The 24315-nt window shown below is 33.6% G+C and overlaps 1 protein-coding gene across 1 annotated transcript in view; it reads left to right on the forward strand.

Annotated features, from left to right (window-relative positions):
• Positions 1 to 24315, forward strand: part of LOC105305421 (A-kinase anchor protein 6-like) — a gene marked incomplete at its 5' end in the record, with an annotated part of 117780 nt that overhangs the window by 62051 nt on the left and 31414 nt on the right. The window contains one exon of the mRNA XM_011380015.2: positions 17358 to 17573. Coding sequence (XP_011378317.1) covers positions 17358 to 17573 — 216 coding nt within the window. The remainder of the gene's footprint in view (positions 1 to 17357; positions 17574 to 24315) is intronic.

Consider the following 24315-nt stretch of genomic DNA (forward strand, 5'->3'; position numbering starts at 1 on the left):
TTACCAGTTCTCCATAAGTTTTGTTCTCTCCTTTTGGAAGTCTTATTCTGCGCATATTGAGTCCCTGGATCCTTCCTTCACTTAAATAAATCAGTTCTTCTTTTCACTTCTTTATCCAGGGACTTCTGGTAGAATTTTCAAGGTTGTTTTGTGTTTCTGCAGTACCTAATTTTGTAGCTTATTGTCTTCATTGCAATTATTAATTCAACAAAAGTTCTTTTCATCTTTGTACAATCTTTACTGATCTTAATTTGTTCCATCTTCAAAAGTGCCTACCTCAGCACCATGGATGCAATATCCTTGTGCATATTTTTAAGAAATGGATTGAAATTTTCTAAGGTTTTTTTTTTTTTTCCTTATGTAATTCTATTTCAAAAGGAGTCTATTAGTCTGTTGCTTTGAGTCCTCAAATTAGGCCTTCTTTTGAACTACAATGTCTGTTAGTCTCTGTGTTGGTTTTCTATGTCTGTTATTCTCAAGGAGGAAGCTTTTGTTTTCTAATACTGGGTGTTGAGATAGACTCTCTGAGAGATTCTTTAAGTGACTCCCTGTACAAATATTTCAGGCCCAAATAAAAAAGGAAAGGAAAATTTAGATTTCCTTTAGTTTTATTGAAATAGAGAAAGTAGAGATCATATACAGGAGTTAGCAAATTTATCTGTTGATACTGAAGCATAGTGATACCTACATGTCTAATGTCAGGTGAGATTAAAAGCAAGCCTAGGAGCTTACACCTGTCTCACTCCTCAGTATCCCAGAGCAGGAGAGTAGTCATAGAGCTATGTATCCATCAACTTGGAGGGAGAAAGCCCCATTAGAAAGTAGCTATTCTGTAGTTTAGGCAGTACATCATGGACACTTGAAATAGTATAGTTATAGTGGAAGAGAGGAAGCTTAATTAAGAGACCTCAGGGTTAGAGTTGACAAGATTTGGGAACTGCTTTGCTGATACGAGTGAGGAAAAGCCCTCACTCCCAACAAAAGCCCCCTCCCTGGAATGTTGTTGCCTCTGCAGCAGCCCATAGTCTCCTTTAAATGAGGAAGAGAATCTTCAATGACAGGTACTGAAAGTAATAGAACTTGCGTGAGGACAGAAGAGTTCTAGTACCAAAAAAAGAGAAGCCAGTTCAAAAGTATTTGGGGAGTGTAGATAGAGATATTTTTAATTCATTCAACACCAATTTCTTAGGCAAACACCTATGTCAAGTGTTGTGCTGGGCACTGGGGTACTGTGGTCAATCATTCATTGTCCTCTTACAAGGAACACACAGTCTAAAGGGAGATATAGGCAAGTCAGCAGGCAAGTGAAATTGAATGTAGCATGTGCTTTCACAGGAGATAACATAATGTGCTATGGAAGCACATGGGACTTTCCTAGGGAGGGTATGTTCTTGTGGGGAGAGGCAAGGAAGATCCTAGAGTGAGCGATTCTAAATTGAGTTCTAAAGTGAAGGAAGGGGAGGATAAATAGAATAGTATGTGCATGGAGGCCTAGAAATAAGTGATTGAAGAAATTCCTGTGTTGTTTCACATGCTTATTTAAATTTTATTCGAGTGTATATAGGTATGAATTTATGTATCTGTCAACAAACTAAAGTGTAAATTTTTTTTTTGAGATTTTATTTTTTTAGAGTACTTTTAGTTTCACAGCAAAATCGAGGGGAAGGCATGGAAATTTCTCATATACTTCCTTCCCCTACACATACGTAGCCTTCTCCATTATCAACATTCTCCAGCAGAGTGGTGCATTTGTTACAATTGATTAAACTATACGAAGATATCATAATCCCACAGTCTATAGTTTATATTACTGTTCACTCTTGGTGTTGTACATTCTGTGGGTTTGAACAGATGTATAATAACATGTATCCATCATATTGAGTATTTTTACTGCCTTAAAAATCCTCTGTGTGTCACTTATTCATTTCTATCCCCTCTCCCCAACCTCCACTCCCTGCCCCAGCCCTTGGCAACCACCACTGATCTTTTTACTCTTCGTAGTTTTGCCTTTTCTACAGTCATATGGTTGGAATCATACAGTACACAGCCTTTTCAGATTGGCTTCTTTCATACTCTAATATGCATTTAAGATTCTTCCATATCTTTTCATGGCTTGATAGCTCATTTCTTTTTAACACTGAATAATATTCCATTGTCTGGATGTGCCATAGTTTATTTTATATTTTTAATTTTTTTTTTTATTTTTAGCAATGCAGAGCAAAAGTTTTATTTTTTTTTTAAATTTTTTTCCCAGATTAAATGTCTTTTTTTTTTTTCAACATTTTATTTTTTTATTTTTCTCCCTCTCCCCTCCCCTCTCCCTTCTGGTAACCACTAGTCCATTGTCCATGTCCATGAGTCTCTGTTTGTTTGTCCTGTTCATTTGTTGCTTTTAGGTTTATATCCCACATATGTGATATCCTGTGATTTTCAACCATATATATATGTGGTATATATCTATATACCACAGCTTCTTTAGCCAATCACCTGTCTTAGGACACTTTGGTTGCTTCCATGTTCTGGCCAGCCATGGTTTATTAATCCATTCACCTACTGAAAGACATCTTGGTTGCTTCCAAATTTTGGCAATTATGAATAAAGCTGCTATAAACAACCATATGCAGATTCTTGTGTGAATATAAGTTTTTAACTCCTTGTAGTGAATACCAAGGAGCATGTTTCCTGGATCTTTTAGTAAGCGTATGTTTATTTTATAAAAACTACAAAACTATCTTCCAAAGTGCTGGTATGATTTTGCATTCCCACCAGCAGTGAATGAGAGATTCTGTTTTTCCATATGCTCACCAGCATTTGATATTGTGTGTTCTGAATTTTGTCCATTCTAATAGGTAGGTATGCTGTGATATTTCATTGCTGTTTTAAGAGTATACACTTTTTAAAAGGAGGAACTGTCTTGAAGTTCCATTTGTTTGGCATGCCTTTCATAGTACCATAGACAATATCTTAGGGTCACTAGATATTCACGAAGTAGTTAGCAAGTTGTAGAATTTCATCACAAGATGGGACCTGAGATCATTAAGCTAGCTCAAACTTCTCTTCCAAAGAAGAGAAAACCAAGTCTCTGGTAAATTAAATGACTCACCCAGGACAGAACCAGAACCAGAGCCAGAGCCAGATGGCGGCCCACATCTACTGAATCCTAATCCAGGCCGTAGTCCAATAAGATTGAACCAGTGATTTCATGTGAGTCATCATTAATGTCTTTGCAATTTTCACATCTCAATTTTTCCTCTATAAAAAGAGATAATAAGCCTATCTCATTTGATGAATAGAAATAAAAAATGATCATCACAAGGGACATTATGGAATAATGTAGAAATGCTTATTAATACTATGAAGTACTATTTTAAACAGTATTAAAAATACATATGACAACAAACCAAGGCTCCTCTGGCATTGGAACTCAGAGACTTACCATCTTTGCCTACAACAGCTTCTCATTTCCAGGATGTTTACTCTCAGGAGTTCATCTCAGTATAGAGTTTGCTATCATTTTTCACCTTGTGTTTATGTTGCACCTCCATACGAGGAGCTTAAAGAGCTTTACAGACATTAGCTTCTTAATCCTCCCAAAACCTCTCTAAGATAGGGCAGAAGCATAAATCATTATTCCCATCTGGAAAAAAAAATAGCCTAACTTATCTCTCTTAATTTCACTGATGCTCTAAACTGTTGATTAAATCCTAATTTATACCCTGTACATTTAGAATATCAAATTCTCTTCCCCAAGGATATTTTTCTTTCTTTCTGAATTTAATGTCGTGAGGATAAGTGCAAAAACAGATCGACAGTTCTGGTGTTAGAAGCCCCTTTGGAAAGCAGGATAGGCCGTAACCCACGTTCCTCCTCCTGCTCTCTTCTTTTTCTCAAAATGTTCTTCTTTATTGCCCTCAGTCATGACAGGAAAAATGACTTTTAAGAATTGGAAGGATGTTTCAAGACTCATTCAGTCCTTTATCTGTGAGTCAAGACCAACCAGCAAGAGAACCAATTGGTAGCCATTCAACCATGCCATTCTCACTTTCAATAAAACGCTGGTGCAATAAACTTCAAAGCTTTACGAAAGCAACAATGGAAATTAAATTTTCAATCTTGTGTGCTTTGTTTAGGCATATGGTTCTCACTATAAAGATATTTGGAATTAGACTTTGAAGATGTTAGAAGATGACCAAGAGCAGAATCTGAGACCAAGTAAGGTTGATTCACGTAAGGGATTGCAAACAACACACTTGTCCAATTAAAGCAGTTGCCCACAGTTCAGGTCAGTGAAAAGGAAAATAAATTAAAATGACAGAAGGCAAAAGAAAATTAATATTCGAACATTCCTAAAAGCTCATTAGAGGTTATGAGAGTCAACTTGCAACTGATTTGAGAGATATTCAAGGTTATTATTTTATTATTTTTAAAAGTCTATTTCAGACTTCCATATAATATTTTTTCTGTCTTATAACAGAATAAGGTGATATAATAATCTGATGCCAGAAGATGTTAAAAGCTAAAAGATCATTGCTTTTTGGAGAAAGGGTATTGAGGGTACATAAAAGTTACATGATTTGAGATAATATAGCTAGTTATTGCCAAACTGAGAGAAGACTAAGTTGTGGTTTTTCTCTCAATCTCAGTTGCTTCTCAAATGTTCAACTAAAACACTTTTATGCTCAGGTGACATATTCTCCCTTGCTGCCAAAATATTAGATGGGATGAATGAGAGGACTGCCCCCCACCAGTGTATTCAGTATTCTTTCGGGTGGCAGGCGGGAGAAAGATGGGTGTTCCTTCTCAGAAGAAAATATATTCTCTAAAAGGAAAATTAGCTTTATTAAAGAAAATGCTCTCAAAAAATTCTCTTAAAAACTCTAGGAGTGTTTAAAGAATGACGTTCTTATTACACTTTCTTTCACAAGGTTTATTATTTAGCTTTGAACTAAATATCATTATAGAAATTTACCAGTAGACTAATATTTAGTTAGCATCTCTATACCACCTAATGTAATAGTTGAAGAGTGTTTTGCCTTTATATATTAGTTAAACTTCTAAATGACCCTGAGAGTGTGGTTAGTAATACAGCACATCTGGGAATACTGAAAACTGATGAAAAAGGGTCAAATTGCCCCGGGCGTCCATCACAAACACAAAGGGAAAAGCTAAGAAGCAAATTCGCAGTGGTCTAAACTCACAGAAAAATGTCCTATTGATTTTAGATGCTATCAAAATAAAATAAAAAATATGAAGTTATAGAGCTGTCTATACCTAAGCTTCTTCTAGGTTAGGGAGGAATAAATGAATAAGCAGATGGGTCTTTCTGAGGTTGACTTTTTGTTCCTCATATCATTTTCCTCCTTTTTAAGTGGTGTTATTCTCCACAGCCTAACTCTCGTCCTGCATTCTTGTTGTGTCCTTAGAATTCTTAAATTCATTTATTTTTCATCTCTAGGATTCTGAAATAATGGGAATAAGTCCCCAAAATACCAATTCCTAGCTGTTATACTTCAAGTAATACTCTGAGCTTTGCGATGAGTTCCAGGAATGGCTTCATAGGAAACAAAGAGTAAGTTAGCCAGGACAAATAGGAGTTAGAAGAAGACAGCAAAGAAGAACAACCACGGGGTGATGAGAAAACAACAAAAAAAACATCAAGCAGAAGAGAGGAAGGAATCAAAAAAATAAGTACAACAAAAATCTGGCTTCTCCTGGGTATTCCACAGTATCCCTGGGGATTCCTCTTGGGTCATCCTTGCTACTGTGTTCTCATGCTTTCCTTCTTAATACGATTTCATTCTGCAGGTGTGGTCTTTACAATGATCCTTCTTTCATAGCTTTAGCCTAAAGGGTGTATCACGCTGTAGCTTGTCATATAGAATTCTTTTCTTCCTCTCCTCAAAACTGTATTGGATATTCTTCTGACCTGGCCGGTGAAGACGCAAGACCCATTAAAAGCACAGATGAGTTCAGGTAGCCGGCATTGATGGATAACTTAGAGAAGAAAATCACCTTCGTCCATTCCCCCAAATTACTTTGAAATATTCCCATGGAATCAATAAGAGATAAAAAGCACAGCGGGTGTTGTAAATAGAATTCAAAATATAATAATGTAGAAATAAATGGCAATTAATGCCTTATCTGCTTATAAAGGAGTGATTGTAAGATTTTAAGAAAAGGTATTTTGTAATATAATGGATAAGTTCCATTTATATCTAGCACCCTTTCCCCTTTATTGCTAAAAGTTACCTTTCTATAATTGCAGACTAGTTTAGCATTTTAACAATAATGGACATGTTTTTAAAAGATTATTGCCAAAAGTGAATTCTTTATTCCGGGGAGACTCTGTAATAGATACCAGCATTTTAGTAATGATACAAGCAATCTGTAAGCTATTACAGTTTTCTTTAGAGTAACTTAATCATCATATTGTTTTGTATGTCTCGAATTTTAATAGTGTTTTTAATTTAGAAAAGGAAGTATGTAACATATTACTAATTACATGTGAATATGAACTAAGCACATAACCACTGAGCTTGATTCTTAAAAACAAACATATTTAAAAGTAGTTAACCTATTGTAGGAAAAGTCACAAAGAAATTAAAGAATGCCACACGGGGATAACAACAGCTTTCATGGAATAACACAGTGAGTGTCTGCATTTTTAGAATGGATATTATATTTTGGTCCACAGCTAAAAGATAGCTAAGAGGAATGTAAATACTCCTTTCCAAATACAATTAATATGTTTTTCAACAGATGAAGGTACAAACAATTAAAACATAAAAGTGTTTTACTATTTAACTATTTAACTGTAAGAGAAGACGTTGGTAGGGGAATAAAAAATATAAAAGAATGATAGCTTTTTCCTTGATGACACCATTCTTCCAAGAATCTCTGAAAATTTATGGTATTAATAGTCCTGGTGGCCCTTAATGATTGGTCTTGATTGATGAGGTTACTAGATTGCAAAAAAAAAAGTGATTTTTTTCTAGGCCAAAGCTCAGGCTAATTAGGCCAGGGCAGTAAAGGTGATTGGCCTTTGGACCTCACTGCTACCTAGATGAAAAGAGGGGATTTGATTTAAAAAAAAAAGAAAGAAAGTATTTGGTGAAATTATTTTGATTTCAAATGGTTATAAACAATCATCTAGTGTTAGAATCTAGACTTATATTGTCATATACAATTTTAAAACTATTTTGGCACACATCCCAGACCTTCTTCAAACAGCTGATAGAGATGTGCTTGGTAAACCAATTCAGGGGGCTTTAATGCTATTTTTAAAATCTAGTTTTTACATTAAATAAACCAGTTTGTTATTTTGAAAGAAGTTATAATCTACTTTAAACTGTCATTTTCTGTTTCTGACTTGCAATTAGATGATATTTCCAAAATGTCAGACCTAGATTCTGCTTCTACCATCACCATAATAAAATGTGACAGCCAAGATATTATATCAACACCTTTTCCATAATTAGCAATAAGGATCCTGCCAAGGGTTAACTAGAAAGTTTCATAAACATTTTTCTACAAATGGCCCTGACGGCAGTATTATGCTTTTAAAATCTGCTAATGTAGCAAAAGCTCATGACAACCAGGAGACAAATCTATGAGCAAAACTGTTTGGAGAGAATAGTTTTGTAGTGTATGATGTATGTTATGTAAATGAGCTTATTAGGACTCTCATCTATTTTATTATTGGTGACCAATTTAATAGAGGCATTTAAAAAACAATATTTCTGCCCGACTCCTAGAAATGAAGAAGATACATTGATATAATTGAGAGCAAATGATTGCATGTCATGCCATTTAATCATGTCATTTTTCAATTGCTATTTTTTGCACTTCACTGCATGCTTATAGAATATTTAGCTTCAATATAGATTAAGTCCCAGGGTTTGCAACTGAGCTGAGTTCCTATATTGGCTGACATTGTCTTTTAAGTTTAGAATCAGTTGAAATATGCAGATGTCATTTACTCATGTTTTCTTTAAAATATGCAAGTCATCATTCATACTTCGCTTGAGGTATTTTAAATTTTTTGGCTGTTTTGAAGAATTACTCTTTAACAATTTTAGGATGGAAATTCTTATTTTCAACATTTATACACTAGGTATAGTTAAGTTAAGCACATAATTGGCTCAAGCATGGAGCTGTCAGCTGACCTCTTATTGGAAACTTTGATAATCATTTGCCTAATGAATGTTTTCTGTTTTTGTTCAATCTCTTCTTTATTATTTATATAATTACTGTCTTTCTCAGAAAAGAGATTCTCTCCCACTTTCTACTAGAATATGAGGTCCTTGAGAGAAGAAAGTTTTGTCTATTTGGTTCACTGATGTATCTCAAACACTCAGAAAAGTGCCCATTATAATAGGTGTTCAATAAATATTTGTTCAATGAATGAATTAGTATTTTTCCCATTTCTGCCATCATCACCACCCTTAAGAGTTGCATAGATTACTAATTCTTAATGTATTTGCAAGCCAAGGAATGGGTATAAATAGACCCCTGAAAGATATACAGAAGAAGTTGTTGGCTCTTTATTAACAATAATTTTATGGCTCTGGGCTACTTCTAGTTAGAAGTCAGGGGTAGAGATACTCTGATAATGGAGAAATCTTATACGCTTTTTTTAGTGCTCCTATGAAAGGCAATGTAGTATAGTGGTTTTGTGAATTGGCTCTGAATTCTAGTTGCATGGGTTAAAATTCTACCTTTGCTGCTTACTAGCTCTGTTATTTCTGATCAGTTAATTAACCTCTCTGTGCCTCCATTTCCTCATTTGTAAAATAGGTAGACGATAATAATATATATTTCATAGTACTGTTGTGAGGATTAAATAAGTCAATATATATAAAATACCTTAAAAATGCATAGCACACAGAAATACAAAAAAAATTTGTCATTAGCATAGATGAGTAGTGAAAAATAGCTAATAAAATTCTAAGAATAGTGCTCTAGCAATTAATAAGACTCAATAATTGTTGATTATTTTGCTTTTAAGTATATCTTGATTAAGTATTTAAAGAGAACATAATGTTATTTTTATTTCGTATTGGTTCAGATACATACAGTCAACTCGGAATGATCTTTTGTAAAGTATGTGAAGAATATTTGACATGTCAGGTCTCTCATTTTTGTACTGACACCAACAAGACAATAGATTACAATTTCATAAGATGTGTATGATTATATATGAAACTCATCACTGCAATAATTAGACTTAACTAACATTCTTCGACTTTCACATTTTCTTCAACTCTTTTTCCAGGTCCATGGTCTTCTAAGTATACTTTTCTGTTTATGTTTTATGATATTTCTAGAAGTAGGACAGCTGTATTTAAAAAGGCCCTGCATTATTTTTGTTATATAGCATAATGTCTTATCTGAGATTTATAGCTTTGCATTTATGATTCTATCCCAGGAAATTTTATAGCCACTACTTTTTGAAAAACGAAATAAAAGCTCAGAGTTTGTATTCGTAAGTGTATTAATCTGTATATTGACCCATGATTACAAAACCATTATGACGGGATGGTCTTAGTAATATCATAGTGTCTGTTCTCATGACACGCCCTAAAGAAATGGTAAATGTTCTGATTATATCATCAGTTGTGTAGTTGATAATGTATACCTGGACCTACCAAGTGATTTTAAAAAATAACAGCTTTATTGAGCTATAATTTACATACTATGAAATCTAATTTCAGAATGTTTCACACCCCTCCCCCCCCAAATAAAGAAACTCCTTATGTATTAGTAGTCACTCACTATCTCCCCTGGTGCAACCCCTGGCACACACCAATATATTTTCTATTTCTATGCATTTGGCTATTCTGGACATTTCATATAAAGGAAGCATGCAATATGTGGTTCTTTCATGGCTGGCTTCTTTCATTTAGCATAATATTTTCTAAGTTCATCCATATTGTCATATGTATCAGTACTTCATTCCTTTTTATTGTCAAATAATATTTAGTTGTATCGACATACAGTTTTTATCCATTCATTCATAGATGGATATTTGGGTTTTTTCTACTTTTTACCTATTATGAATAATGTGGTTATGAATATTTGTCTACAGGTTTCTGTGTGTTTTTCATACATTTTCAATTCTTTTGGGCATATACCTAGTAAAGAAATTGTTAGATCATGTGGTAATTCTATGTTTAACTTCTTAAGAAAATGTCATACTGGTTCCCAAAGTGAGTGCACCATTTTGCTATCCCACAAGCAGCATATGAGGGTTTTTATTTCCTAATGTCCTCACCAATGTTATTTCTGTTTTGTTTTGTTTGTTTGTTTTTCGTTTTGGCCAACCTAGTGGGGGTAGAGTATTATCTAATTGTGATTTAGATTTGCATTTCCCTGCTGGCTAATAATGTTGAATGTCTTTTCATGTGTATATTGGCCATTCGTATGTCTTCTTTGGAGAAATGTCTATTCAAGTATTTTGCCCCTTTTTAAAATGGAGTTACTTGTCTTTATATTGTTGGGTTTTAAAAGTTATTTTTATATTCTAGGTACAAGTTCTTTATCAGATATAAAATTTTCAGATATTTTCTCCCATTCTTGGGTTGTCTTTTTACTTTTCTTATGATGTCATTTGGAGAGTTTTTAATTCTGATTAAGTTGTCTAAGTCGCTTGCACTTTTGGTGTCATATCTAAAAAACTATTGCCTAGCCCAAAGTCATAAAGACTTATTTCTACATTTTTTAAAAAAATATTTTTAGTTGTAGCTCTTACATTTAGGTCCATGATCCATTTTGAGTTAGTTTTGCATATGGTGTGAGGTGGAAGTCCAATTCATTCTTTTGCATGTAGATATCCAGTTGTCCCAGCACCATTTGTTGAAAAGACTATTTTTTCATGACTAAATTGTATCAAGAGCTTTTTAATTCCATATTATTGATAAGCATTCAATCTTTAATCATTAACACTCTATACTTATCATAAAATAAGCATTGATTTTATATACATTGTCTTGTCTAAATTATTCCGGCATAAGTTATATTATATATTTGTGCATCTGAACTTGTTATTATGTGGTGTCCCCTCCCCAGAGAAGCTTTATTGATTTAATCTAAAGTAACTTCTCCTCCCGCCACTTTCTATCATATCACCTGCCATTTTGTTTTATAGCTGTTACCACTATCCAATATTTTCTTGTATATTTATTTGCCTTATTTCCAGCCTTTCACCACCGCCCTCCCCACCCAACACACACACATTTGAATGTAGAGTTGATGAAAGCAGAAATCTTGTTGCTCACTGTTATACCCCTACCACTGAGAACAATGCCTGGCATACAGGAGGCACTCAATAAGTACATTTGGATGGATGGATAATGGAATTATGATTATCATCATATTGCACTTGAATTCCCATTCCATTTTTAAATGTCACAAAGATTGTGGTTTCTTGACCATTTCTTATGCGAATCTCCCAGCTATAATGCCTGTCCTCCCTTCCCTTCACCTTTTTGATCTTCAGCAACTTTCACACCCTAGTTCTAATCCCATGAATTTTAATCTGTCTACTCCAGCTAGTCATGATCTTTCTCTTCCTTCAAGCCAATGCCCATCATTTAGCATGTATATCAATCACACTATGCATTTGGGTCACAGCCTCCGTAGTCACAAAGCACATCACTTCCCTTACCTCATATTAAACCTACAAGAACCTGATGAGTTAGATCTTATCAAAAACCTTTGTCTCAAGTTGATTTCTCTCGCTTTGAGGAGGCAGCATCTTCTCTTTACAGACAAATTACAAGCACTTAAGAACAGATCCACCAATGCCAATCCTGTCATGAAAAATATGGTGTTCAGCACATAATTGATAGCCTATAAATGTTTATTGCTACAAGAAATATCATTTCTGTGATCTTTGTGAACTTTGCCCCAAAATAATGATCTCAAACCAACCAGTCAAAAGCATCTTATGAAGAATCATAGAGGTACCAGTATAGCCTCTCATATTTCCCACCTGCTGTACATTCTTATTAAACCATGACTGCAGGTATTAAAATTACCTGCATCTGATATCTTGTACTTTTCAAACAATTATCATGATTTTGTTTTACTATATAAACTTTTTGACACTAAAACTTATATTTAATTTAGCACAATGCCATATGTGTTAGTCATTCATTACTAAATGACTTATTTGATAAAAATGACAAAAAAGAGCAAAATCTCCAAATATAATATTCAAACGACCTAACATGTCAGCATTCTTAATAATTATATAGAAAATTATGGAAATCATCAAATAAATACTAATAATATATAGATATCACTGGCCAAAAAGATCTATTGATTGATTCATTTTTTAACTTAATAACAATTTTTAAAAATTGATCATCAATGGGTATGATCCCTAGGTTCTTTGCTACCAGTGTGACTCCAAAATCAGAACTTATAGCTTCTATACTTTAAAAAAAAAAGCTACTCAACTATATTAATCCCCTTACCTGAAAAACTATATTTTTCTGTTTCCCATAAACCAGAATTCTCAGAATTTAGCATGCATTGTAATCACCTGTAGGACTCATTAAACTATGCCTCACCCGGGTCCACCCCAGAATTGCTGATTCAGAAGATGCGATGTAGCGCCAGAGGACTTGCATTTCCAGCAAGTTCCCAGGTGCCAATAAGGCTATTTGGTCTGGGGGACACAGTCTTAAAACCTTTGCTCTAGAAAATTAAAAAAGAAAAAAGAAAAACACACGAAAACGTGTAGGAAACCCTTACAACAGGGAGATGGAGCTATCCGCTTGACACTCTTTAAACTGGAAGAATTCACCTGTCTTTTTTCAGTTTCTCTCCATATATTTCCTCACTCCAACTAGATTGAAGGCAGGTACATATCATATGTGATGATGGAAACGTCTTTATTTTTTTGCCACACAGAAGACATACTTAATAGATATCATTAAACAATTGATCAGTCTAATAAGTAGTCATGTTTGACTTTATAAATGGCATTATTTCATATATGTATTTTTTATTTGACAGATCACCTGAGGTCACACCACTTAGTTCATATTGACCTACCTAATGATGTTACATTAACCTGCTGCATAAAATTATGTAAGAAATATGGAGACAAATTGCTTTGGAATTTCTCAGCTAGATTTACTTTTTTCTCTCTGTTTTTAACATGTGCTTGGTTTTGGTATTTTGAAATATTATTTTCCTCCTTATATCTCCTTTTCCTATTTGATTCTTACATTTTATTTATTGCACGTTTTGTTCTTGGTTTAATTATAGTTCTTTTATTGTAAGCTTACTTATGTCCTTTTGTAATAGATGACACTATTGTTTAATGTCAAGAATGTGGCTACACAAGTAAATATACTCAGTCTATGCAATATGTGTGCCTTATACATATATTTAATATATAATGTAGAATAAAGTACCAATAAAGTACCTTTAATGGGGTTAAACTAGAGCCAACGTCAAGAATGATGTTACATCACATTTAGCTTAATAATATGAGCAGTTTAAACAGTCAAAAAAGTTGACAGAGGAAGTCCACAGAGGGAAAAAGAAGACCAATTAATGAAAAACATCCTTTTGCACCATCATTAATGAAGTGAAAATCAAATTGACAATTTATAAGTGTAAAACAAAAACTTTCAGCCTATTGGCAATTCTCAATCTATCCAAAAAGATGTGTTTAGAGAGTTGGAGACCCAATCATTGTAAAGGAAAAAATAATTTAGAAATTTTGGTTTTACTTTTCTACACTTCTCATTCTTTATAGCAAATCTGCCTTTTTAGTCACGTGAAGAAACTGAGTAGAAATATAAAATAAGCAAAGTAGGTCATTAGAAATTTTAAAGTGGCACACCAAACTATATCCCAACAATTGGATTATGAAATGATACCAAGATAATTACCTCCATACTAACTGAGGTAGCCTTGTGGGAAGAAATTGCCTAATGATTGTCACATAATAAGAATAATGAAATATAAAAGCATCTGGACTCTCTTTCTTAGGTGTATTAATAATTAGTTGTTTTTCTCTCTTTTTAAATGTCCTTTCCCTCTTCTTGTCTTTAATCTTTTCTGGGGAGGCAATATGAGTATGCTTGGGGACCAACATGATCTTGTTAGATATCAAGGAAGAAGCTCAAAATTGATAATAATGAAAAACATTCCAAATCTTTCTGTTCTCGACTTCCTTTTCTAGCTGCTTCACTCTCTCTTCTCCCCAACACACTCAGCACTCCCACTGCCCCAGGCTGCTTGCTCCTGGGCCTTCTATCTTTATATCCACCACTATTCCACTTGGACCATCTGGCTCACATTTTTATCTTGCGGACTTCACCAACTCCCAATAGCAACTTGCACAAACTTCTGTTAGCATCTCCCTCTCTACATTATTCTTGGTATCGTGCTTATTTGTATAATCCACCTCCAGTGGACTCTCAGCTCTTTGAGAGAAGAAAAACAGTAACTTGCTCCTTTTTGAAGCTTCCGTGCCTAAAACAGTGCCTAGCAGATGGAAGGTACAAGATACATTCAAAGAGGTCTGGGAGACAGGGATAGGTTTTTCTTAATTCTATGCCTCACTTAGATTGCTTAGCTTGGGTTTCTGTTAAAAAGTACTTTTCTCTGAAAATGTGAGCCAAAAATAGTTATAATAATCATTTGTTCCTATATAGTTATATTTAACATTTCTCTGTGCATAGTTTATCATGGAAATAATGTAAACTACTGATTCTAAGAAACATCGCTAGCATAGGCACTGATTTTATTTAGTATGTGTTTGTGATTATAAATAAATATGTATATTTTAATGGTTGTCATGGAAACCAATTTAGGTGGAAGAATGTTATTTTATCAATTGTAGATATATCTAGATATATCTAGATTTTTTTATATCTTCTAGATATATAAAAAAAGTACTGAAAAATAAATTGGCCATATAAAGTGCTCGATTTTCCCCTTCTTTTTAAGTATTATTATTTCTCAAGTATGCAAATAGGATAAATTATTAGTCCAGAATGTAGACTAAGTCCTTTGGATATTTAAAGAAAAAAAATTGCAGAATTGTGAAGATCCAGAAATCAGATATTGAATGTCAACCGTTTTAAACCGCCTAGATTGACTTGGATTAAGATGTGGGTTGGAGATCATCTAGATACAGAAGTACTGGATACATTCTAGATACTTGTAAAAAAAATTATGGCCAGTGACCTTTATGAAAATTCCCCCTAGTAACCTCATATGTTCTGTTCAGAACTTTGCAAAAGCCTGTGAGGTAGATGAATCCTATTTAGGCTACTTTGTAAATGATACCTGATATGTCTGTGCTCACACCACACTCCCCTTTAGTGTCATCCATGGCAAATTTTCATTTGGATAAGAAACATTTGGACCTCTTGTTGACTTAAGGAATGCAATTATTATTCTAGCCAACTTCAAAGATTTTTGTGAGATGTAATTTTATGGCATAAAAGCATCTCTTGATTTTTCTAGCCCTTTATTTTTAACAAATTAACAATAACAACAACAACAACAAAAAAACAAAGAAATCCTCAATATTCATATTCATAGGACTCATTTGAACCAGTTTCAGTTGGCTATATTATTATATTGCAACATTTAACATTGGGCCAAAAATTGGCAGATATTAGGTGGGCTTGGTAATTTAACTTGTCCAACAGTTCTAGAGTGAGAGAGCAAATTAAAGTTGTGTGTGTGTGTGTGTGTGTGTGTGTGAGAGAGAGAGAGAGAGAGAGAGAGAGAGAGAAAGAGAGATTGAGAGAGAGGGAGGGAGAAAAAGAGGGAGAGATGGAGAAGTAGCAGTTAGTAAGATTAGAGGAGTCAGAAACAATGCCTGTTGATTTACTAGACTCTCAAGTTTTTTCTTGGAATGTCTGGAGGTTTCTCCTCATTCAGCATTGAACTAATGAATAGCATCAGTAAAGAAATTTGTCAGACCTGGTGGTTATATCAGGAGTTATACAGTAAAATAATAATGAACCCTAGGAAAAAAAAATTAGGGTAAGTTCAGGAAACATAACTGAAAATGCTGCATCGGTATAAATTGAGTAATAAAATTCCTAGTCATATTTTGCCATAAATAGAGGTTTGGGAATTTGTCATTCACCTTATTTAAAATTCAGAAATATTAAAGGTACAGGATTCTCTCATTACAGAAATAATAGAATTCCAGCTATTACTGAGTTAGGGTCATTTAAATGGCTATAGCATGTGTTATATCAATAAGTGGAACATCTGTACGAAATGTCCACCTGCTGATCTACTACCACTCCATGCACATTTCAATGAACCACACTTAATCATTTTAAGACATCTAATGAAGCCTTATCTAGATTAACATTTTAAGCACAAATACTTTTAAGCATTAAAACTCTCGCACTAAATGAAATTGCATTGTCTCGTTTACCCTTGTTGATTAATAAGCAATCTGTTAACTGTTAGAACAGTCCAATTGTGGCTTTAGAAAGAGATTAGTAATTCAGTGATGTTTGTGGATATAATCATCATTTCTCCTGAAGGCTTTGAATTAGAATATCACTTACACACTATCCGTAGGCAAAGAAAAGATATAATATTTTTAGACATATGTATCCACTATTTTGCTTGAATCATTCAGCTTAGGGTCACTGCAGCAATACAAATGCTTCTAGGGGCAAAATACTATTTTCATGCATGCATATCTTTCTTAAATAGTGTGAAAGTCTATTAAAAGAAACACAGCAACCAACAAATAATTCAGTAATAATCCAGTATTCTAATTTTTGTTTTCAGAGCACTAGTGCTTTGTTAATCGAGCTTTGGAAGAGAAATGTTGTTTATCCTTTTATTTTTCAAATAATAGATATCATATATTAACATTCTTTGCAACCTTATTTAACTTATTCCCAACCAGTAGAAAAATTAAACTTTTGGCTCCAAAACAATTGAAGAATAAATTTGGACAATTTTCAATTTGGAGGACTTTTCTGTCTTTTTATTTTTCCTGTGACCTTGAATCAAACAACTAATCTGTTTGACATTCGTATGACCTAAGTGATTTATTTCATTAAGTTATTAATTGTTAATCACCTCGGTGTTAAAGTGGGACCCAACATTTTAGATGGAGAAATCAGTGAAGAAGGGAAGAGGATTGGGATCCAGCTAAATTCATTGGCATTAGTTGGGTATCTATAGGAGGCCTCCAATCTAATGATGACTCCAGAGCCCTTCTTGTTTGATTGTTCATAGCTGAGCACAATATTACAATTTGAAATTATAGTGGAAGCGTTGTGTTTCATGTCTGAGGGAACTCTGCCCCATAAACACTCATGGATCGGTCCCTCCCTGTGTTGCAGTCCCTCTGTCGTGAAATCAAGCAGCGACGTCGCGGAGTGGCCTCCATCCTGAGATTGTGCCAGCATCTTCTGGATGATGGGGAGACTTGCAATCTGAGTGCAGACCACCAGCCCATGCAGCTGATCATCGTAAATCTTGAAAGAAGGTGGGAAGCCATTGTCATGCAGACTGTCCAGTGGCAAACACGGCTACAAAAGAAGATGGGAAAGGAGTCAGTGAGTGATTTTTTTTTTCTAAAGCATAATGGTTTCTCATTTTTCTCAAAAATCAAATTATTTCGGAGCTTCAAATATGTGTCCATCTTACAAGCGGTTTTGCTAACTAAAGGGATAGCTACCTCCAACCACTAAATGAAACACCATTTGTCATAACGGATTTATTTGCCTACTAATAAGATGCACTTTTAATGTATCTCATGGTATTTTTTTAAAAAATCACATGAATATTTTGCTTTACCGTACCAAACTAAGCCATTAATTCTTTCAAGCATTCCTTCACCAACGATATGCACTAATTACACAACACCCCATGATGGTTTTGCTAGAAGGTAGCTTACCACTCTCAAAATGTAGAGCAATGTGTATGTTCTGCAGATAAGACAATGAAATGAAGTGTACTGTTTACCTTTCTGTTACCTGATATGAGTTGGTGGTGTCTGTTTGTAAAACAGTCTCCATTGCTCCTGCTTGGACCTCTTCCTGTTAGAATTGCATTGCTGATAACTAGCAGGTTTCCTCTTGGGATTTTAATGCAGTGCTCAAGGTAGGCATAGGGATCTCTTTGAAGAATTTTCCAAATTTACTGTGACTTCAAGCTGTTGATTGAGGAAGGAAATATGTGTGACTAGTCATTTTATTATAATGTAGAAAATGTGCTTGTCCAGAAAACCTTTATTGATAAAAAGATTGCATTCCCCAAATGACCTTGAAGTCAATAACTATTAGTTGAAGGTCTAATTCTTATGTTTGACTTATGTAAACAAAATACAAATATACATACATGCATATATATGTATATGTATGTGTGTGTATATATATGTGTATGTATGTATATATGTGTATATATACATATATATATAAAAAATGGAAAGGTTTTGTTATATGTTTATATTATTAGTTCTATGTGTTTGGAAAGTTCAAGATCAAAATTGAAAAATTAAATGTAATAATCTTGCCACTGAAAAACAGACTTTTCTCATGAATTATAATTTTAACAAAGCCTTGGTATTTGCTATCTGAAGTGTTTGGCATTGGGGACGGGGGACAGAAGGGACAATTAATCAGTAAGCCTCCTCATTCTTTTTGCATTTGTAGCTGTGTTGAGTCTAGGGGGTGATTTTATTAAAAGTTCAATTTAATTGTTTTGAGCCAAAGTTGTTAAATTTCTTAAGATTCTCAAGTTGTTACCAGTAATCAGAGTCTATATAATTGAATGACTTTTCTTGAAATGACCTTGTTTGTTGTGAAGCTATTTACCTGGAGTCTTATCTTGTCTTTTTTCTTTTTTCTTTTCTTGTTTCTTCCTTCCTTCCTTCCTTCCTTCCTTCCTTCCTTCCTTCCTTCTTTCCTTCCTTTCCTTTCTTTCTTTCTCTTGAAGGTTTGGAAGGGCAAAAGAGGTTAGTTTTTATTCTGTAGTTGGAAGCCCCTAAGCCTTGTAGTGGCCATGATAAAACTCACACAAAAACCAATTGCACCTGGAGAAGCTCTGACATTTTAGAGGTATTCAAACTGCTTTGGAGGAGGCAAAACTGGGTTCCTTTGGGGATTTACTTGAAATAGTATGATTAGGGATGCTGGACTAGATCTCTTCAGACTAGATGTAGACATTTTTATCCTAATCTGTGGTAAAGGTAAGCTTTAGCTTTGAAACCCTGGCTGCTTATTAGAAGCTCAAGCTACTACACAGAGGTAGGTATAGATTGCAGACAGAGAAAATTCTCCCCTTTCTTTAGGTTGGCTGCTGAATGTGTATGTTGTTTAAAATGATGAAGGTAGCAAATAAGGTTTTCTGTGCTAAAGAGGGTTGAAAATCACTGTTGAAAAAGATACAGAAAAGTAGAGAGGCAGTAATGCGATAGTACAACAAGCACAGGGTATCTTATTAAGTTGGAAATGTTTCTTACTTCTGATCTCTGTTGGTTGAATAAAGGATCTAAGTTGCTTTGATGGACAGAAGTAATTCACCAACATGGGAGGCTACCTTTGCTGGGAATCAGAAGCCTCTAAGTCGTCTGTTTGCTTGTTCGTCATATGTCCCCTTCCTTATGCTGTCCCCTTCTTGTGCACAGGGACTTTTACTGCTGTATTTATAGGGACTGGGGCATATTTGCATGTGGTAAATGTTTGACAGATACTTGCTAAATGAATGAGTACGTGCTTTCATTTAACAAATTTGTTTCATCCTGGCATTAGGTTTGGAGTTACTATATATTAATTCTCAAAGTTTATATTTTCACAAAAATGGCTTCGAGCGTTTTTCTGTTTCTGTAAGACTATTTCACCTTCGTGGGACTACTGCAAAGATGCCTTTGGACCTTTCTTCTTGTCTGATATGGACAATGTTTCCAATGTGAAATAACTGATGGTATACTCTCTGTTCTTCAAAAGCTAGTTCTGAAGGAAATTCTGTATGAGGTATTGGATAAAGTGGTTCTAAAAATGTGGGCTAAGTTATAATTAGAGGTTCTGATTCCCTCTTTGTTATAGGATTCTCTTCATTAATCACTTTTGAAATAACTTGTGTAAGAGATGTCACCTGATGATCCATCCAGTGCTCCTCATTGTTTGATTACCTGTTTGTGTGATGATTTGATTACTGTTGGTCTTCTCCACGGGTCTGAAGAAATTATCCAAATAGTCATTTTCTGCTCATCTTTGCATTCCCAAAACCCTGTATAGTACCTAGGACTTATTAGATACTCCATAATATTGTTAAATAAGTGAATTTTCTCTAAATGATGCTCTATAGTAGTGTTAGAGATTCAGAGGTAAATAAGATACCTTCCCTTGCCTCAAAAAGTATACTTAGAAAAATAATACAAATATACAAATAACTATAATATTAGGTAATATTCGTGTAATTATTGCCTTCAAGCTTACAGTCAATACTGACAAAATATGGAAAATCTTTTCATAGTATTTTAAAAAATTCAGATAAATATATAAATGTCAATTAAGCAAATTTCTCTATTACCCCTAAATAGGTAAATAATATATTTATCTCTTTTTAAATAATTGCAAGAAAGCAAGAGATCTTGTATTAAATTCTGGAGGTCAAGAACAGACAAAGCCCAAAAGCATTTTTCTTCTTTATCATCAAGATTTGAAATGGCATAATTATTTGACACTATATGTTGTCCTTCCTACCTTCATACTCTTTCCCCAGACTTACTTTTGTTTATTTTGTGTTAACTGTAAAATTGATCTCTATCTATACCTTTCAAGCTTTAATTCTAATTTTCATTGGAATTGTATGTTTTTGTTTTTGTTTTTAATTTCTAGCCTCCCACGTTCTTTCTTCATGAACAAGGAAACTAGAATTTTGTTCCTTTGACTCTTTTCTCTGAAACAAATTAGCAATATCAGGAATAAGAGACAGACATCACTACAGATTCTACTAATATTAAAAGAATATAAAGGGAATATTGTGAATATTACAGATCAGAGCAGAAATCATTGAAATTGAAAACAGAGAAACAGTAGAGAAAAATTAAACAAAAATTTGTATTTTTAGGTCAATGAAATTGATAAACCCCTAGCAAGACTGATCAGAGAACTAGACTAATATCCCTCATGAATATAGAAAAAAGATTATTAACAAAATTGTATCAAATAAAATCAATAATATAGAAAATACATAATACATCATGACCGTGTGAGGTTTATCCTAAAAATGCAAAACTAATTTAACATTTGAAAAAAAAAGTCAGTATAATTCACCATATTTACAGACTAAGCAAGGAAAACTATATGATTATCTCAGTGGGTGCAGAAAAAGCATTTGTCAAAATTTCGCACCCTTCCTGATAAAAACTCAGTAACCTAAGAATAGAGTAGGAACTTCTTCAACTTAAAAGGCACATACAAATAATCTATAGCTAACATCGTACTTAATGGTAAAAGACTGATTACTTTTCTCCTAATATCAGAAAAAAAGCAAAGATGTCCATTTTCATTATTTCTATTAAACACTGTACTGGAAGTTTTAGCCAGGGCAATAAAAGCAAGAAAAAGGAAACAAAGACATGCCCCTTGGAAATTAAGGAGCGAAATTATCTTTACTTGCAGATTCCATGATTATCTATGTAGAAAATGTTATAGAAACTCCAAAAAAGATCTTAGAGCTAATAAAAGAATTTAACAAGGCTATAGGATGTGTGATCAATATACAAACATCAATTGAATTTTAAGTACTATCAGGAAACAATCAGAAATTGAAATTAAAAATGATATCATTTAAAATAGCAAAAACATGAAATGCTTAGAGATATATCTAACAGAAATATGTAAGACCTATATTCTGAAAGCTACAAAGTATTGCTGAGAGAAATTAAATAACTAATGAGTGATGAAATATACTGTATTCATGCATCAGAAGGCACGATGTTAAGGTATCAGTTCTTCCCTGTTTTATCAATAGAGTCAATATAATCCAAATGAAAATTCCTGTGACGTTTTGGTAAAAATGTATAAGCTGATTCAAAAATTCATATGGAAACGCAAAAGAGTTAGAATAGCCAAAACAATTTTGAAAAAGATGAATAAAGTTGGAGAACTTATACCTCCTGATTTCAAGACTTATCAAAGAGCGATAGTAGTCAAGAGAGTATGGCATTAGTATCAAGGCCAAAAATAGATCAATGGAATAGGATAACTATTTCAGAAATAGAGCTGCACATAAATGGTCAATCGGTTTTTGACAAAGGTGCAAAGGCAATTCCAAGGATAGTCTTTCAACAAATGATTCTCGAACAAATGAATATCCATATGCACAAATATGAAATTGAACTACATACCAAATTTCACTATATTCAAAAATGAAGTCAAAATAGATCATAGACCTAAATGTAAAATATAAAAACCATCCAGAAAAAATATGTAGGGTAAAATCTTTGTGGCCACTGGAGGAATTACAAAAGATAATGAGGCTTTTGGAGTAATAGATATATTCACGATCTTGATTATAGTGATGGTTTTGTGAGTGTATTCATATGACGAAACATATAAAATTGGACATTTTAGTTATGAAGTTTATTTTATGACAGTTATATCTCAGTAACTGTCTGAGTTACTGAGACAGTAACTCAGACAGTTACTGAGTTAACTGTCTGAGTTAATTGTTTTAAGAACACATGGGCATGTACAGAATTTTACATAATTACAAATCTATCAGGGTTGATAGATTTACCCTGAAGCCTGACAGTGAGTATCCTCACCTTGGAGCAAGTAAATAAAAATGGTCATTCCTTTGTGAAGGAAATAATAATGAAATAATAATAATAGCTAACACATAGCACTTAACATGTGTCAGGCACTGTCCTAAGTGATTTATTTACATGTTACATCATTTAAGACTTTTAACAATCATATGATATATGTACTACTATCCTCTCAATTTTATAGAAGAAAAAATTGGGGCAAAGAAAGTTTCAACAACTTGTCCAAAGTTACCCAGCTAGTTTGTAACTGATCTGTCATTCAAACCTAGGCATTTTGTCTCAATCTTCAGTGTCCTGAATCAACACCCTAAATTGTCTCTCTAAGATGAAGCCTTCTTTAATGATAAGAATGGTGCATATGCAACCACTTTTTGAAAAAAAACAAGTAAATTAACAGGACTTTTATAAATGCGAATAAAGCATATCGATTTTGAAAATAGGTAATCTCATTTTTCCAATACAATTTAGAAAATTGTGGATTAAATTTCTTCATTATCATAGGTGATATATAAATTGCCTCCAATCCATGCATCTCTGACTACAGTACTTTAAGTTCTTTCAGCTCTTAAAGGGTTTGTTGATATAATTCCTTGCCTTTCTTTTCCCCCCAAGACAACATTGGTTGGTTATCATATCCTGTATTAATGATTTATAGTCTTATTTTTCCTTTTTATTAGAAACTGCCTGGGATTCTTTTTTTGAATTGAATAAAAGAAGAATCATATAAATAACTGACATTTTCTAATAGTTGAACAGTCCTAAGAATTTTTGCCCGATGCATTCAAGATTAAAGATTCAAGCTAAATAAGATTTAGTTAGAGATTTCATTTGGGAGTAAATCTAATGCTTCCCTCCACTCTTATCCATTGGCTGTTAGGTAAAGAAAGAGTTGGCATCACTGGGAGAAATACATGGATGGAATTAAGTATTGAGCTTACTTGGAACTCAAATAAACCCAACAATGAGAAATTACTGAATTAAAAAAAAGACAAACTTGAGATAGAGGAAAAGAATTTCTTTTGAAAAATTGAAAAGTTTGAATAATAAGTTTAGATTTTAGCATGTATTCTTTCGAATGAAACACTTTGGTCATCATATATTATCACTTAATATTTTTTATTTCAAAAATGTTTCTAAAAGTAATAAGATGAGTTTTATGCAAAACTCTCTTGAGTTAGCTTTGGACTGCAAAGACAAAAATGGGGAAAACGACCTAACAATTAATATATGCTCAGATGGAAAAGTACTTTCAAAGGATTACAGATATAAGGCTCTTTGGGTGTTGATTTGGAAATAAAGTCTGGGATTCTATCACAGACATCCCTGCTCTGTTTGTCTTTAAAAGATGTTTAAAAGATCTTCCTTTCTCTCCCAACTTTCCCAATTCAGTTTTTTGGTTTTTTTTTTCTATCAGCAGCAGCATATGAATGAATGCTGTACCTATTTGGAAATACTCAAACTAAATCAAGATATAAACTCATAAGTAAAAGGACAGAAATTAATCTATAGTTTTCAGAAAT

Source organism: Pteropus vampyrus, unplaced genomic scaffold (assembly GCF_000151845.1).
Source record: "Pteropus vampyrus isolate Shadow unplaced genomic scaffold, Pvam_2.0 Scaffold384, whole genome shotgun sequence".
In the NCBI taxonomy this organism is placed as follows: Eukaryota; Metazoa; Chordata; class Mammalia; order Chiroptera; family Pteropodidae; genus Pteropus; species Pteropus vampyrus.